Genomic DNA, 18,129 nt, shown 5'->3' with positions numbered 1-18,129 from the left:
AGAGCTCTATGAATTTTGGAGATTTTTAAAAATGAATTGCGTGCATGTATCTTTATGGGAAGTATGTGTATGCGAGTCTGCACTAGTGAGAAGGGCCTGGGATCCCCGGCTGCTGGAGTCCAGCAGCTGTGATCTGGGAACTGGACTGGTCCTCTGCAAGAGCAGTGCACACCGGTAATCCTCCTGCCGCCTCTCTAGCCCTATGTTCTGTTTTTCTGAGACAGGTTCTCACCTTGTTGACCTACTTGGAACGCCTCCTGAAGGTCCAGCTGGCCTTGAATTCCTGGTAATCTTTTGTCCTTGGTTTCTGGACTGTGGGAGCACAGGTGTGCTCTACCATGCCCAGCTCTGATTTCTTTTCCAGGTTTTAGTTTAGCCCCTGTGTCTCTGCTTTGGAGATGTACTTGAGATGGAAACATCAATTTATTCTCCTCATCCTCAGCCACATACTTTCCAAGTAAAGTCCAAGCAGTTTCTCAGAAAGCACAAAGGAGGAAGTCCTATGTATCAGCTCAGTTTGACAGCAGAATATGAGGCTTGTGCTATGCAGGTGGGCATTGGAGTGGAAATGAAGAGTTGGCAAGTACAGCTGTTAACTGTGACCCAGTTTAAGAACTCACCCCTGCTGAGTCATAGCGTTTCAGCGGGTCATCTTTCAAACACTCAATACTTTCTTATGGCCCTTGTTAATACGCCAGGTCTTCAAGAGCAAGGTCTAGATGATAACTAATTACCTTTGTTACCTGCCTAACATTAGGCACAAGGTCTGACTAATATGAACAGGGAAGGAGGAGAGGCCAGAGACTGACAGGATTCCCTTTCTTCCAGTACCGACAGCTTAACGTTTTAATTACACTTTATTTATATATTTTTGTATGAATATACTTGTGCATGTTTGGGATACGCTATCACACATGAGTGGAGGCCAGAGGAAATGTTCGAAGTTCATTCTTTCCTTCCAACATGTGGTCTCCAGAGATCAAGGCAGGCAGCAAATACTGTTACTTGCTGAACTGTGTTGGTGATCTAAGGCTTAGCTTTTGATAAAGCTGGGGTTTTTTCTTCCTTATTTTTAAACACTTCGAGTGAAACGGGTGGTCCTATTCAGGAAATACAAGTTAGCTTCCATTACAGATCTATTTGCCAATATCCTAATGCCTCACGGCCAGTCTGGAGTCATGAATAGTGAGAATTACAGAAAGTTGGATGCCAAGGGTAGAGTCATCAGCTGTCACACTGACACACCCAGCTGAAACCAGTTTTTCTTATAAGGAACATTCCATCTCTGGGCCCAAGAATAAGATCAATCGTTCTATGTGTGATTGTATTTAGAATGGTAAGTTAAAAAAAAAAGCCATAGTTATAATTTATCCTGATACAGTGTTGCACACTTTTAATATCAGAAAAAAGGGGCAAAGGCAAGCAGATCTTTGTGAATTTGAGGCTAGCCAAGACTACATAATGAGACACTGTCTCAAAAGCAAAAACAGTTATGGTTCTCATATCCTGGAGAAGGAGATGCTCCCAATCTGGACTTGGGAATATAGCCTTAACTTATACATGATCACTGCTTGACCTTAAGAAGGTGATGTTTGTCTGCAATTGCTTTATCTCAAGGCTGGATGCGGTGGTGTGTGCCTGTAACCCCAGCACTTGGGCAATGGAGGCAGGAGGATCAAGAGTTCAAAGTCATCTTTGGCTACCTAGGGAGTTTGAAAACATCCTGTGCTTGGAGATCTGGTCTCAAACAAACAAGAAGACACAAAGATAGGAAAGAAAAGATCGAAATAAAGCCTGCCACTTTACTACTGGGAAGTCTGATATTACAGCTTGATCAATTGCTAAGGATAATCAACATGGCTGGAAATGTGATCTTTTGATGCTGACTGCAAAAACATTTTTATGCTCCATCATTTTTGTTTTAAAGTTTAAATATAGCAGTGGTTCTTAAAATCATGCATTCATGTGTTGATAATTGTCACCTTTTTTATTAACACTGAATTAAACATGAACTGCTAAATGCTTTGCAATAATGAGTAGTGTTGATTTGAATCTAGGTTTCATGTCTCTTGATCATTCATAGCCTCGGAATTGAAAAGGTAACTGAGACAGTATTCTAGGCAAAAATGGTAGTTCATGCCAGGAGTGGTCCCAGCCTTTGATCCCAGCACTTGGGAGGCAGGGGAAGACAAATCTCTAAGTTCAAGACCAGCCTGGACTACAGAGACGCGTTCCAGCAAAGCTAGGCCTACAGAGAGAAACCCTGTCGCAAAAAAAGCAAAGAAAAAATGAATAAATAAAAACAAAACAAACAAAAACAGTAGCTCAAGTATACATAGCCATCAAAAGAATGAAGGGTACTGGAAGGGGTCTTCATTCTTGTTTTACCTTTTACATTATTTTTTAGATTTATTTTTATTTTGTGTGTATGGATGTTTTGGCTACATTCATGTCTGTGTAACACATCGGTACGGTGTCTGTGGAGGCAAAAAGAAAGTTTTGGATCCTTTGGAACTGGAGTTATAGATGGTTATGGCATGCCATGGGGGTGCTAGGAGTTGAGTCTGGGTCCTCTGGAAGACCAGCCAGTGTTCTTTCCAGCTGAGCTGTCTCTTCAAACCCTTTGTTTTGGTATTACCCTGGGTATTGGAAACCAGGATCTCACACATATCAGCCACTCTACCACTAAGGCCATATCCCCAGCCTGGCATTCAACTTCCATAAATTTCTGCATTCAGCTTTAAAAAAAAAAAAGATTTATGAAGCCGGGCATGGTGGTGCAAGTTTACAATCCCAGAACTCTGAAGGTAGATGCAGGTGGATCTCAGTGAGTTCAAGACCAGCCTGGCCTACAAAGTGAGTTCCAGGACAACCAGGGCTCCAACAAAAACAACAAAGATCTATGTGGCTGAGTGTATTTATGTGCACCTTCTAAGACAGAGGGTATTAGCTCCTCTGGGATTGGAGTTAATGGCAGTCAGTTAGGGGTATGAACTAAATTCTGGGCCTCTGCAAGAGCAGCATGTGGATTTTTTTTTCTTTTCTCTTTTTTTTTTTTTGGTAGTGCCTTTATTTTTTATTTTCCAAGACAGGGTTTCTCTGTGTAGCCAGGGCTGTAGGGCTGTCCTGGAACTCACTCTGTAGACTAGCAGACCAGGCTGGCCTGGAACTCACAGATTCGCAATCTCCTCTGCCTCCAGAGTGCTGGGATTAAGGTGTGTACCACCACCTCCTGACTTTGTTTTGTTTTTGAGATAAGGTCTCACTATGGTTGAAGGTTTTGTTTGGTGAGGCTGGAGATGGAATCCAGAGCCTTGTGCAAGCGCAAGCGAGGTAAATGCTCAACTACTAAATTGAATTTCCACCCCAAGAGTCTTGCCATGTAGCCATGGCTGGCCTGGAACTTGCTGTATAGATCAGGATAAACTTGAACTGACAGAGATTCTAATGCCCCTATTTCCCAAGTGCAAGAGATTAAAAGTGTGTGCCACCATGCCTGGCTGCAAGTGCTCTTAACTATCAAGTCATTTCTGCTGGCCCATATTTACGTTTAAAGAGCAAGTCATTTGTGGGAACAGAGTCCACTCTGGACACAGCAGTCACAATATGGCTAACCCTGATAAGTGTATTAATATTCAGACAAATTTAGTTCTTTTTGGAACTCATGAGACTTGTGAATGTTCCACTTTTTTTCCTTGTTTGTATTAGAAACCCATTCCGAAATTGGATAAAGTTCTCGAATGTTTTAGTTTACATAGAACAACTTTTTGGGGGGTGCGGTGATAGTACTGGGGAGAAATCCAGGACTTAAAATGAAAACTTAGATGAAATTCTTCTGGTTTGTAGGCCTTTTGACTGACTACACACAGACTCTCTATTGGAGACACCACCAAATTCAAACTTAAGGTCATTCCTGAAAGGGACAGCCCAGGCCAGTGACTTTCCTGGCCTCCTCTCTCACCCAGAAATCCTAGGGATGTCAGTCAAGACGTGTCACAAGGATGTTGTGACACTGATCTCAGTAGTAGTACCCTGCCACCATCTTCATCCTCATTAGGCATTTTCATTTGGGAGGACTGCCAAGGGCACTAGCAGCGCGATGTCGAGTTATACCCAGGAGGCACAAAAACCAAACGCCTCTCATGGGCCATAATGGTGGCCACAGCCACTTCTATGACCAGGCTACTACGTACGACCTTCCCCCAAACTTAAGTGTGTGTTCTGGAAACTTGGCCTCCTGGGGGCCACCGGCTTAGGGGACGCCGGCTCCCGCAAGCTGCGACCACTGCCCAGGACAGTCCCCTAGAATACGGCTGGCAGGAGCGGTCACTGCGGGTTGGGGGAAGACCACCTAACTTGGAGGGACGAACCGCCCAAGAAAGCAGCGGAGAAGCCCTTGAGCTCCGGAATCCAGCTCCAGGCGAGAAGCCAGGCTCCGGGCAGCCGGAAGAGGCGGAGCGCGGAGGCGGAGCCTGCCCCGCTCCACGCCGCCCTCGCGCTAGACCCGCGCTCCCCGCGGGCGCTTCTGATTGGCCGGCCCCGTTCCCTGCGCTGATTGGACGCGTGGGCGAGGCGGAGGAGAGCCGTGCGCAGCGGCGTGTGTGGGGCCGTGTGCAGACCCGCGTGTGGCGCAGGCAAGGACTCTGAAAATAAACAGCCGCTGCTTTGCGAGTCGTCTTCCAGGGCCTGCGTCCGAGTCTCCACCGCTGTGGGCAGCTCAGACGCCGAAGGTGAGGGCTGGGGATGTAGATGGCGCCGCGGTGGCCGCGGGGTTGGCGCGGCCTAGACCGACTGGGGGGCCGAAGCTGCGAGGCGCGATGGCGGCCGCACCTTGGCCTGCTCCCTGCTGCGTCAGGCGCGGGGCTCGGCCTGTCTGCCTCCTGGGCTTTGGTTTCCGGCCCGCCGCGGTCGGGCGACCGTCCTAGCCGCCCGGCGGCGCGGGAACTGGGGACCGGTGCGTGGGGGGCCTCGCTCGGCGCCCACGGTCGCGCAGGCGAGCGGCAACGAGGCCCGGCGCCCTTGGGGCTGAGGCGGAGAGGGTCGCGCGCGGGCCTAGCGCCCGGGGCCAGTGTGGCGGGAAGTCCTGGAACGAGGCGGTGTGCGGGCAAGGGCGCCCGGGCGCGGGGAAGGTCCGTAGGCCGTCCGCCGGGTGGAGGCCTGGCGGGCCATGTGCCAGCGGCTGCGGGGCCTCAGGAGCCGGCCCGTGACGAAGCCCGCGCACGCCCCTGTAAGGCTCCGGAGTCGGGATTCGGTTCTCTAGATTGCCAACCTTTATTCCTCTTGATTACTTGTAGTTTTTTTTTTATTATTATAAACGGCCTATTCTACGCCGGTGCTCAAGCCGCTTTCTCCTGAATCGATAAGATTCAAGTTTTAGATCCCCCGACGATGCTGGGGCGGCCGGAGGTGGGAAGGGTTCCCAGTTTGTCAGGCCCTAAGGCCATCCGGGCGGCAGAAATCGTTGCCAGTGTTTCTCGAATTAAACGGATATAAATTACAGCAGGCCTCGGAAGTAGAATTGGCAGAGGTGAATCTAGATTTTCACTAGTGTGGAAACCTGCTTTAGAATGGTCTAATCGCCCCCACTTGGGTTTGGGTGCTGATTTGATAGGTAAATCTTGAGCTTGTTGCCACATGTCAAGCACATGGCCTCAACTATCAGGCACTTCCAGAGGAAGTGACTACAGATGGCCTGGGGGTGGGGGCGGGGGTCCCGGAAAGGAAACCCCGCACAGCAATCGTCCGATTTCAAGTTTCTGAAATATTATCGAGGACACAAAACAGGCAAGACACTGAACTTGTCTGCATCTATGTAAAAGGGAATTAAGTTAGCTCCGTTTTGTTTCCAAGTTTTAGATAAAAATCCCCATTTCCTATTTTGGAGAGATTTACGCCAATGATTTAATCGTTGGATTTAAGTTTTCTCAAGTTTGTTAGCCGTTTGCTCCCAGTATATATTGAGTGTAAGGTTGTTGAGAGTTTTAAAAAGATACATGAACTGTGGTTCTTACCTTCCCCCAATTCTTTAGTTCCGAAAAACTATTTTAAAGAATTAGTAACGTGGTTAAAGTGCAAGCTTAGCAAGCTGTAACCCCCTAGTTCTATCTGCTTTTTTTTTCCAGCATGCCTTGTTTACAAGGAACTCTGTGTATGCCGTATAAAGGGAATAGGTTATTGGAATCCCAAGGGCTGAATTAAGGGCTTAATTTTACCCCCAAATTACAGCTCCTGGCAAACAGTTCATAAAAACCTAACAGTGCTGTATGTTTGTACTTGCCTCCTTCATATTTAAAAAATCTTGTATTTTAATTATTCCTTTTCATACTGATGATAGCAAGAGATAATTTATTTTATTTTAAACAGATGTGCAATCTGTAAAATACTTTAAACCAAATGAGTGGAAGACCAAGGGTTTTTTATATTCTGGCAATTGCACAACTGCAAATGGGCAAAATAGTAACTTTTAAAGTATTAAAAATTTTGTAATTATTTATGGGATTCTTTTGGACTTTTAGAACCTGATAAAAATTTAGTAAATAAGTCACTGCTGGAATGCTCCATAAGGTAAATACCCCAAGAGTTTGCCTTTCTCTCCATAGCCTCCTAACAGTAAGTTGAGAGCCAGAAGACTAATACCGAAGCACCGTGGCCAGCTATGTGGAGAATGCTCTTTTCCATACTGCCTCACTTAATAAGGGCTCTTATTCTGGCAGTGTCTGATTTCAGGTTGTTAAATACATGGGATAATGAAGTGAACTTAGGCCTCTAATGTAGATTACAAATAGGGCTCTGTACATTACAAATACAAGCCAGGTGTGGTGATACAGGATTGTAAATAAGTTTGAGGCCTGCCTAGGCAACAGTAAAGTTGTCTTAAAGGGCAGGGAAATCCAGGAGTGATGGAATTCTCCTTTACTCCTTGAACTCAGGAGGCTGAAGCCTGTCTCTCAATTTGAGGACAGCCTCCTATATCTAATAAATTACAGACCAGCAAAGGCTGCCTGAGACCCTATTGCCATAAGGGGTGGGGAATGGAAGAAATACAAAAATTACAATAATCATCTGGAGTTGACTCCATAGTTAGAAATGAGTTTATTAGTGAAATTAAGTTGCTAGTGTTTGTGTTGAAACTCAGGTTTAAGGAGAAAAAAGATTTTGTCTTAAAAATCAAGACATCTCTTGTGAGTAAATTTCAAATGACTATTTGGAGTCGTTTTGTTTGTTTTTCAAGACAGGGTTTCTCTGTAGTTTTGAAGCCTGTCCTGGAACTAGCTTTTGTACACCATCAGGCTGGCCTCAAACTCAAAGAGATTGGCCTATGTCTGCCTCCCAAGTGCTCGGATTAAAGGAGTCATAATCTAAACTGCAGTTTTTATTCTAAAAGAGTGAAAACTTTGTGCATTGGAATTCAGATAATATATAAGAAGCATGTATGTGCATGCTTTTCACCACTTTATCACTTGCCTTAATTCTGCAGAGACTTGAGGCTGACTGCTGACATCTTGTTAGTACTAGAGTCTACCTTATGACTTAAGTAAGTCACTTGTTCTCTAATTTTTTATTTTTATTTTTTGTCTTTTGTTGTTTAGTTTTAATGAGACCAGTTCTCTGTGTATCCCTCACTGTCCTGGAACTCACTGTAAACCAGGCTGGCATCCAACTCAGATAATGCCTGCCTCTGCGTCCCAAGTGCTGGGATTAGGCGTGTGTCACCATGCCTGGCCACCCTGTTCCCTTATTAAAGGGGAGCAAGGATGCATAACTTGGAGAGTGGTTAATATAATAGATAATATTTATGGGTGACATACTATTAATCAAGACTTTGTACGGGTAGCCAGGACAGGCAGGAGTGGATGTAATTAACCAAGGTCAGGTAGTAAATTGTCATCATGGTGGCCAGAATCAGGTAACACAAGATTGTATCTTGTTTCCTTTTATTATATCTAGTTTATTACAGCAACAGAGTGTGTGGTATGTGATGCCAAGCCAATTTACTGGAGCATAATACTAAGTGAGCATATTCAGAGGGCAAGAACTGCGCTATAGTCTCAGTATAGTAGCCCTGATAAGGCAGGGATAACCCCATGCTTGGGAAAAATTGATCTAAAGCATACAAGCGAATGTAAAACATTGTGCCAGGAAAGCCAGATGAAATAGTAAAGATAGCTCAGTACACACCATTCTTGGTGAGTACCATTTTTCTCAGTATTCTTGTTATATAATATGAATGCATTTTCTGAGAGGTAGTTAGGATAATTTTTTTTCCTGTGTTAAGGTTGGCACTGAGCTACATCTTCAGCCTAGAGATTGTTTTATTAGAATTCCTGTTAGCTTTGACTGTGTACAGTTAAAAAGTGCGTTTGCTGGGTGGCTTTTTTTTTTTTTCTTTTGGTTTTTTGAGACGGTTTCTCTGTGGTGCTTTGGAGCCTGTTCTGGAACTAGCTCTTGTAGCCCAGGCTGGCCTCAAACTCACAAGAGATCTGCCTACCTCTCTCCCTCCCGAGTACTGGGATTCAAGGCATGCTCCACCACTGCCCGGTTTAGTTTGCTGGTTTTGATATAAAAATGTGCTATTGAAAATAAAAACAAATAGCTATAAAGTCTATTGTTAATCTGTAAAACCTGGGTATGTTCAGCATCTGTAGAACAATCAAGCCTCTTAGTTTTATATTGGCCTTTTAAGTCAATCTTTTCCAAACTTAATCTGACAGTTGATCACTATCTTTTTGAGTGGCAAGACTTACCATATCTTTAGCTGTAGTTTGTACCATGACACTGTGATACTTAGAATTGAGGTATAGAGTGGCACAAACGTGAGCTCAGCAGGTAAAGGTATTTATGGCACAAACCAGATACCTGAGTTTGATTCCTGGAATCCATGTGAGGGTTGAGAGAAATGACATGGAAGTGGTCTTCTGACTGCAGGATGTGTCCTGCCCTGCCCCCCCATACATTTTTTTTGTGTGTGTGCCAACATGAGTTCATGTGTACCATGTGAATGCAGAGTTGTCTAGAGGACAGAAAGTATCAGACCCTCTGCTAGAGCAATAACTAAGCTTAACCACTGAATCATCTCCAGCCCATGTATATAATGCATCTGCCTCCTGACCTCTTACCCCTTTTTTAGGCAGTGTTTCTTGTAGCCAAGGCTGGCCTTGAACTGAGCCTCCCGCCTCTACCTCCCGAGTACTGAGATTGCAAGCCAGTACCACCATACCTGGCTTTATTTTTCTATAATTCTAGTTTTTATTTTAAGATGTATTTATTATGTAGAGTATTCTGCCTGCATGTATGCCTGCAGGCCAGAAGAGGGCGACAGATCTCATTACAGATGGTTATTAGCCACCATGTGATTGCTTGGAATTGAACTCCAGGACCTCTGGAAGAACAGTCAATGCTCTTAACCTCTGAGCCATCTCTTCAGCCCTCTATAATTCTAATTTTGAAAAAGATATGTGGTTTCTAGTAGTTGGAATTCAGCCTGCATTTCTGGGAAACTTTGTCCCTTTCATTTAGGAAATTGATTTCAAAGCAAGAAGCTTGAGTTTGTGTAGTTAGTGCCACACTAATCTGCATTACTCCGAGTTTAGTATATATAGCCTGACTTGAAGACTTGGGATAGCTTGGTCGTACGGGGCTCATAAAACTTTAACATATGTTTGAAACTGAGCCGCTGGGCTGGAGAGATGGCTCAGATCTCATAACAGCAGTATTCTTGTTTTTAGGTTTGTTTTTAAGGATATTTATTATGTATACATTGTTCTGCCTGCATGTGTGTCTGGATGCCAGAAGAGGACACCAGATTTCATTACAGATGGTTGTGAGCCACAATGTATGTGGTTACTGGGAATTGAACTCAGGACCTCTGGATAAACAGTCGGGGCTCTTCTGAGCCATCTCTCCAGCCCTGAGTTGGTAGTTGTTGGGATCTAGTCTCACCATGTAACTTCTGGATTGTTCTAAACATCTAAGACCATCCTGCCACTGCCTGTTAATTCTGCTTGCTTGCTCTCTATGATTTTTCAAGACATGCTCTATAGCTTTGGAGCCTGTCCTCGAACTCACTGTAGACCAGACTGGCCTCAAACTCATTGCCTCCCGAGTGCTAGGATTAAAGGCATGTGCCGCCATCTCCTGACTTGTTAACTCTTTCTGTGTCTCTTTTCTCTCTCTCTCTCTCTCTCTCTCTTTCTCTCTCTCTCTGTTTTTACGACAGGGTTTTGCTGTAGTTCTAGAGCCTGTCCTGGAACTAGCTCTTGTAGACCAGGCTGGCCTCAAACTCACAGAGATCCCCTTGCCTCTGCCTCTCGATTAAAGGAGGGCACCACCTCTGCCCGGCCTCTTTCCCTTTTTTAAAGGTTTTTATAAATCTGTGTGTGTAGTCCTGAAGATAGGACCCAGGGCTTCAAGAAAGAATGCTAGGCAAGTGCTATACTACAATCTTAGCCAGTATTTTTAGTTCATATTGACATTTTGTGTAGCACTTTGAGAGGTCTGAGTTCTTAGAAAAGAACTTCTGTGGCGAGTTAAAGCAAGATAGAGGCCTGACTGCTGGCTTGTTGTTTAGTTATCCCTTGTGGAAATTTCTCAACAACTTCAGGGTTATTAGATAATAACTTTTTCCACCTAGAACTTGCTTGGTTCACTCTATACTAGCATGAGTGTGCCATGTGCTTACCAGTGCAAGTGGAGGCCAGAAGAGGGTGTCCAGTATTCTGGTACTGGATCTCTGTCAGTGTTGGGAACAGAACTCTAGTCCTTCCGTGACATCAAGTGTTTGTAACTGCTGGGCCATCTTGCCAGCCTGAAGTTAGAATATTTATTTATTTATTTATTTATTTATTTATTTATTTATTGTGTCTTTGTTTTTAATTGGAAATGCCCTTATAGAGTGAGCCTTGATCCCTATTGGAAGCAAAAGCCTTAGCTCCTAAAAATCTGCTTGTATAAAATCATACCTGTGATTTGACTTGGAGTAATATTGAACCTTTAATGAGTATATAATTGAAAAGTACCATTGTAGTAAATTACTGGTGTAGTAACTTATGATAACTAACTTATTTAGTGCTTTACTGTTATTTGATTAGATTGGATTGGGTCTATATGAGAAATAGTTGCACAAAGCAAAAAGTACTTAAGGCTTTCCTGCTGTTCCTAAAAGCCATGCTATATAACTGCCATTTAAAAGATCACTATATGGTATGCTGTAGTGATTCAAAGGTGAATTACTTGGCCTCAGCTCTTTAGGAATATGATAAAAGCATTGTGTTAGTGTGATCTGATAGCTCTTAACAAAGTGCCCTGGATTTTAATACAAATTCCAATTTAGGAGAGGTGTTCAGATTTTTTTATAAACTTAGCATTGAAGCAATGCTTTAAAAGTTAGGGGACCGGGGCTGGAGAGATGGCTCCGTGGTTAAGAGACTGACTGCTCTTCCAGAGGTCCTGAGTTCAATTCCGAGCAACCACATGGTGGCCACAACCATTTGTAATAAGATCTGGTGTCCTCTTTCTGGCGTGCAGATATACATAGAGGCAGAATGTTGTATACATAATAAATAAAATCTTTTTTTAAAAAATTAGGGGACTGTAGAGATGGCTCAGTGGTTAAGAGCACTAACTGTTCTTCCAGAGGACCCAGGTTCAATTCTCAGCACCCACATGGCCGCTCATAACTAATTACGCTCTGGGGGACCTGACACACATGATAAAACACCAATGGACATAAAACAAAAATAAATAAACTTTTAAAAAGAAGGTAGAAAAGAATGGGACAAGTGAGAGGGGACTGCAGAGAAATCTAATAGGTATGAAAGTCATGATTCTCAGCTGTGTTAAGTTTTTATGAGTAGTAGATAAAATCTCTATAAAGGTATAACTAAATATGTGTGTGTATATGACATACTTTTTGAGTTGCCTGGCCAAATTGAGAAGACAATTTGTGTGCACACTATCTAAGACTGCTGAGTTCATTGGCTGTGGATTGACTTTGGTTTCAAGTTTTTGGGAAAGGGTGTGTGTGTGTGTCTGTCTGAGTATCTGAGGCTGGCCTAGAGCTCAGGATTCTCGGCCACTGTTCTTAGCTTGAATTTTAAATTAGTATTTCTTGACAAAAGTAAGCTTGTTTTTCTTTTTGAGATTAAGCGTCCTTGGGCACTAGGCACACAACATTCATGCTGGCAAAACACTCAGGTAAAAAAATTGACCTGGAATGTTGAGGTATTACTGGGATTATTAACACACACGTGTGTTAATCCATATGCCTCATTATTGGACCATACAATTTTAGGATTTTTCATTTGCATATGGTATTGGGTAAATAAATCAAGAGTAAATAGATGGGTGTTATTCTAACCGCTATAAACTAATTCCAAGTGATTAATGTTATTTTTATTATTTCAAAGCTCTAACTGCAGCTATGAGCAGCAACGAATGCTTCAAGTGTGGACGATCTGGCCATTGGGCCAGGGAGTGCCCTACTGGTGGAGGTCGGGGTCGTGGAATGAGAAGCCGTGGCAGAGGTGGTTTTACCTCGGATAGAGGTATTTTTGTCGAATAAAAAATTTGAGGTGCTGCAGAATTCATTAATAACAAGACTGGCCTGATTATCCCAAATCTTTTTATTTTTGCTCAAAATAGGGTTCCAGTTTGTTTCCTCATCTCTTCCTGATATCTGTTACCGCTGTGGTGAGTCTGGTCATCTTGCCAAGGATTGTGATCTTCAGGAGGATGGTAAGTATTTAACACTTCATACTCTTGGGAGAGGTGTGTGCCTACACATGGCTTTGTTATGTTTCTAGTTTAGAGGGTTTGTAGCATGTGGTTTAAAGCCTAGCTTTACTTTGTAAAGGTTTTATAGTCTTGGTCTGCTTCTTTTCCTTATTGTTGAAGCCTGCTATAACTGCGGTAGAGGTGGCCACATTGCCAAGGACTGCAAGGAGCCCAAGAGAGAGCGAGAGCAATGCTGCTACAACTGTGGCAAGCCAGGCCATCTGGCCCGTGACTGTGACCACGCGGATGAGCAGAAGTGCTACTCTTGTGGTGAATTTGGACATATTCAAAAAGACTGCACCAAGGTGAAGTGCTATAGGTGAGTCAATAAGTTGTTGCCTAAAAAACAAAAATCTCCATTGTAGATGTGTGTGTGTGTAGCTGTTGTCTGTTAAAGGGAAAGCTTTATTGGTGCATTTAGTGAAAGTTGAGGGTAGTTTATGAGCTTGGTTCTTCAATGGGGTCGATTCTGGGGATTGAAAATCATTAGGCTTGGTGGCAGATGACTTTGCCCACTAAACAATCTCATCTTTTTTTTTACTATGTAGTCCAGATTGGCCTTTCAACTTAAGGCATTCTTATTTCTTAGCTACCACTCCTGGCAAAGGAAGACTGCATATATTACATCTCCCTCGTGTCCACCCCCCCATTTTTTTCCTTTGTGGTACTGGGTATAGGACAAGAGGCTTCAAAAAAACCTAGATAAAGCTGGGTGGTGCACACCTTTAATACCAACATTCCAGAGGCAGAGGCAAACAGATAATCTGAGTTCGAGGCCAACCTGGTCTACAAGAGCTAGTTCAGGACAGGCTTCAAAGCTATAGAGAAACCCTGTCTTGAAAAACAAAAGGTGTGGGGGGGCGGGCTAGATAAAGTGTGCAGTTTGGGTCAGCAAGGGCTTGGTGGATATAAAAATAATCGTGCATATCTATGTTCTGTCCTACGTACTTAGTGGAAAGAGGAAACAGACTTCTGACTTCTGCACAAACATGACTGCAAGGGATTTTTAAAAAAAATTCTTGGGCCATAACATCTCCCCAAATGTTTATAGTCTTAAAATGTTCTTGTTAATAGCTTTTTGTTCTGTATTGACTGTTGTTTATCTACTTTTTAGGTGTGGTGAAACTGGTCATGTAGCCATCAATTGCAGCAAGACAAGTGAAGTCAACTGTTACCGCTGTGGCGAGTCAGGGCATCTTGCACGGGAATGCACAATTGAGGCTACAGCCTAATTATTTTCCTTTGTCGCCCCTCCTTTTTCTGATTGATGGTTGTATTATTTTCTCTGAATCCTCTTCACTGGCCAAAGGTTGGCAGATAGAGGCTGTTCCCAGGCCAGTGAGCTTTAACTTGCAGTGTAAAAGGAGGAAAGGGGTGGAAAAAAACCGAATTTCTGCATTTAACTACAAAAAAAAGTTTATGTTTAGTTTGGTAGAGGTGTTATGTATAATGCTTTGTTAAAGAACCCCCTTTCCGTGCCACTGGTGAATAGGGATTAATGAATGGGAAGAGTTCAGTCAGACCAGTAAGCCCTTCTGGGTTTGAGTGTGTTCCCATGTAGGAGGTAAAACAATTCTGGAAGCATCTGAACTTCCATAAATAACATTAATTTTTAGTATAATGACGGCCTTGGAATGTCTGACCTCAGTAGCTATTAAATAACATCAGTAACATCTGTATCAGGCCCTCGTAGAACATACAGTTGAGTGGGAGTAAACTGAAGAAGACACAACGTGTTGATGGCTATGCCAGGGAGATCGGGATAAAAGCCCAACACAGGAGCAGCTTCATCCCATACAGATGGTGATGGCAAAGGTGTAGAACACATTTTTTCAAAGACTAAATCTAAAACCCAGAGTAAACATCGCTCAGAGTTAGCATAATTTGGAGCTATTCAGGAATTGCAGAGAAATGCATTTTCACAGAAATCAAGATGTTATTTTTGTATACTATATCACTTAGAAAACTGTTTCATTTGCTGTAATCAGTTTTTAAAAGTCGAATGGAAAAAGCAACTGAAGTCTTAGAAAATAGAAAATGTAATTTTAAACTATTCCAATAAAGCTGGAGGAGGAAGGGGAGTTTGACTAAAGTTCCTTTTGTTTGTTTTAAATTTTCATCAATGTACATAGAACAAAATACCATATTAAAGAGGGGAATGTGGAGGACTGAAAGATGACAGTTTCGACTTTTCTTTCTGTGCTAAATAATGTCTTCAGTAAGGAGAAGCTGGTGACAGAAGAACACAGTGGTCCTGGTGCTTTGTTCACTTGCAGAACTGTAGAAAATTCTCTGGATCTGCTAAATGGTCTGGTCTCATGGGAAATGGCAGTTGCCACATAAAGTTTGGTGACCTGACTTTGGTTCCAGGATCTATGTAAAGATGGAAAGAGAACTGACTCCTGAGTTGTGTTTTGACTTCCATATTTGCAAAAAGAAAATTCTCTTGATTTGCTCTTAGGTCTGTGTTTACTCAATTGGTCTGGACCTCGCAGCTTTTAGCATTTTAAATTTTTTTTCTGGGCTTCTGATGATATGATCTCCCATCCCCATCCCCAGGATCATTTGATTTAGTTCCTTTATAATAATAAAAGCAAGCTAGCCGTATGTAGTTTAAGGTCAACCATAAGCATTCTTCCTACCCCTGCTCTCTGATACATAATTGGTATTTTTTCCATTTAGTAGTTAATTGGTACCCTCTCCTTGCCATGTGATTCTTCACACTGGTTTTTTTTGGTGCGCTGCACTGCCTGCACCCTACCCCAGGTTTTTTTTTTTTTTTTTTTTTTTTTCGAGACAGGGTTTCTCTGTGGTTTTGGAGCCTGTCCTGGAACTAGCTCTTGTAGACCAGGCTGGTCTCGAACTCACAGAAATCCGCCTGCCTCTGCCTCCCGAGTGCTGGGATTAAAGGCGTGCGCCACCACCGCCCGGCTACCCCAGGTTTTTTGAGACAGGGTTTATCTGTAGCTCTGGTGCTTGTACTGGAAGTTGCTCTGTAGATCAAGCCTCAAGCTCACAGAGCTCCGCCTGCCTCTGCCTTCCCAGTACTGGGATTAAGGCATGCGCCACAACTGACATTCCTTCCATGTGTGCCTGCAGGCCGGAAGAATGCACCAGTTATATTATAGGTGGCTGTGAGCCACCATGTGGTTTCTGGGAATTGAACTTGGCCAGTGCTCTTAGCCACTAAGCCATCTCTCCAGCCCGGGTTTATTTTTTATCCTGTGTAGAGTTCTGGTCAGTTTGTGGTGTCTGTTACTTGGACTTTAATGTTGGAGTATTTCAGCTGTGCTCTGCCTATGACATTTACCCAGTTTTACACTGCATCTTGGTGTTTTTCCTGAGCAAGTGGTGTGTGTGAGTAGCCAAGTATATTTAATACCCTAGTAAAATTGTTTCTGAAGGTAGAAAGCAGCATAAGTAATGACCTGCTTTAAATACTAGTATTAAGCACAGTTGAATCCTGGCGCTGGAGGGTGGAAGTAGGCTTAGTGGGTTATTGTTCCTGAGTAATCTCAACATGGATCTCATGTTAAGGTCGGAATAGAGAACTGGCTTTCACAATGTCTTGGTGGACTTCACACAACTTGGGGCATGCATGCACATATGTGGTTTCTTTTCAGCCTCTGATCTAAAATTCCAGTGCATACTGGAATGTAGGTTTTGGTTCTTTGGCCTTTACAAATAATGAAAATTACAAGTATGTTGGCTTGCTTTTTGGATGTGTTGGGAGGGGGTCTTCAAGGCAGGGATTGTATAACAGCTCTAGCTGTCCTGAAACTTGCTTTGTAGACGAGCCTTTCCCTGAACTCGATCCACTTGCCTCTGCCTCTTGTGTGCATCCTATCACAGTCCAACAGCCAGTATCTTACTCTAGAAAAGGATTTTAGAAAATGTTGATTGGCCTGTGCATTCTTACAATACTTTAAAAGTTCTTTCCTCCTGAGGAATAAATACCCTTAAGAACTATGTGGGGGAGGGTGGTTGAAGAGGTTACTCCACAGATAAGAGCACAGACTGCTCTCCCAGAGGACCTAGTTTGTTTCCCAGCACTCACATGGCATCTCACAACCATCTGTAACACTAGGTTCCAGGGAATCTGATGCCCTTCTGTCCTCTAAAGGCACTGTACACATTGCACATCCATTCAGGTAAAACACCCACTCATAAGACAATCTGGATGTGTGCTGTGTGCATTTAGTTAGAGAACTCAGGAAGCAGAGGAGGTGAGATGAGTTTGAGGCTGTCTTGGACTAAGTTTCAGGAACAGCCAGGGCTACATAGTAAAACTTACTCAGAAGAGAAGGCCACTAATCTGTTTAACAGCACTTGTTCTTTGAGGACCAACCAGCATTTGGGGTTCTGTTTCCAGCACCAACATGACATGTCAGTCACCTGTAATTCCAGTTCCAGAGGATTCTAATGCACTCTTTTGGCTGGCTTGGCACTGGGCGCACACTGGTGTTTGTATGTACCTGCTACACAGCCTGATGACTGCCTACCCCAGCATTTGGGAGGCAGAAGGTGATGGTTAGCTTGGCCTACATTGAAAGGCCGTGTCTTAAAGATGAAAAGGGTGAGCTGGCTCAGAAAGGAAAGGCTTCTGATCTGAGTTTGAGCCCCGAAAAAGAACTGGTCACTGTAAATTGTCCCTCTGATCCACCTACATCCTTCATTGGTTGCAGTGAAGGGAGTTCATAACAGTTGGTTCCATACAAAGCACAAAACACTTCATTTGCAAGAGATTTTCTTTGACCAGTATAATAGGTTGTTGGAGCATTTGGCTACAAGGTGAACATCAGAAATTTGAGGTTAAAAGTTGAGTGCCCACTGTTTCAGAAGTGAGAAATTGCATAAAATGTGGTACTAGAAAAGTATAAAATCACCTTGGGGGGGCTGGAGAGATGGCTCAGTGGTTAAGAGCATTGCCTGCTCTTCCAAAGGTTCTGAGTTCAATTCCCGGCAACCACATGGTGGCTCACAACCATCTGTAATGAGGTCTGGTGCCGTCTTCTGACCTGCAGACACACACAAAGACAGAATATTGTATACATAATAAATAAATAAATAAATAAATAAAAGGGCTGGAGAGATGGCTCAGAGGTTAAGAGCATTGCCTGCTCTTCCAAAGGTCCTGAGTTCAATTCCCAGCAACCACATGGTGGCTCACAACCATCTGTGATGAGGTCTGGTGCCCTCTTCTGGCCAGCAGGCATACACACAGAATATTGTATACATAATAAATATTTAAAAAAAATCACCTTGGGGTGTGTGTATATGAACCAATTCAATGTCATGATTAGACTTGTGATCCATGCCCTGAGATAGTATGTCCATACATTTCAAAGACCAAAGTAG

The 18,129-nt window shown here is 43.4% G+C and overlaps 1 protein-coding gene across 6 annotated transcripts; it reads left to right on the top strand.

Moving 5' to 3' along the window:
• Positions 1-4,571: 4,571 nt before the first annotated feature.
• Positions 4,572-14,852, top strand: LOC121440022 (CCHC-type zinc finger nucleic acid binding protein). 6 transcript variants are annotated; one of them, XM_041640766.1, is made up of 5 exons: positions 4,572-4,730; positions 12,405-12,521; positions 12,640-12,732; positions 12,892-13,090; positions 13,886-14,852. In XM_041640766.1, the coding sequence occupies exons 2-5, from the start codon at positions 12,419-12,421 to the stop codon at positions 14,001-14,003; spliced, it is 513 nt and encodes a 170-aa protein (XP_041496700.1). In that variant the 5' UTR covers positions 4,572-4,730; positions 12,405-12,418; the 3' UTR covers positions 14,004-14,852. The 6 variants fall into 6 exon arrangements, with proteins under 6 accessions (XP_041496700.1, XP_041496691.1, XP_041496682.1 ...); XM_041640757.1 differs by having other exon boundaries at positions 12,889-13,090; XM_041640748.1 differs by having other exon boundaries at positions 12,886-13,090.
• Positions 14,853-18,129: the final 3,277 nt, after the last annotated feature.

Source organism: Microtus oregoni, unplaced genomic scaffold, assembly GCF_018167655.1.
Source record: "Microtus oregoni isolate MIOR12 unplaced genomic scaffold, Mior012 000002F_ref0000024, whole genome shotgun sequence".
In the NCBI taxonomy this organism is placed as follows: Eukaryota; Metazoa; Chordata; class Mammalia; order Rodentia; family Cricetidae; genus Microtus; species Microtus oregoni.
The sequence above is the reverse complement of the archived record's forward strand: the minus strand, read 5'-3'. Positions and strand labels throughout refer to the sequence as shown.

Bases quoted from the DNA above. Each gene is read 5' to 3' on its own strand.
- LOC121440022 (XM_041640726.1), top strand. From the start codon at position 12,419: ATGAGCAGCAACGAATGCTTCAAGTGTGGACGATCTGGCCATTGGGCC. The intron at 12,733-12,885 runs GTAAGTATTTAA...TTTTCCTTATTG, and splicing joins TTGTGATCTTCAGGAGGATG to TTGAAGCCTGCTATAACTGC. The intron at 13,091-13,885 runs GTGAGTCAATAA...TCTACTTTTTAG, and splicing joins ACCAAGGTGAAGTGCTATAG to GTGTGGTGAAACTGGTCATG.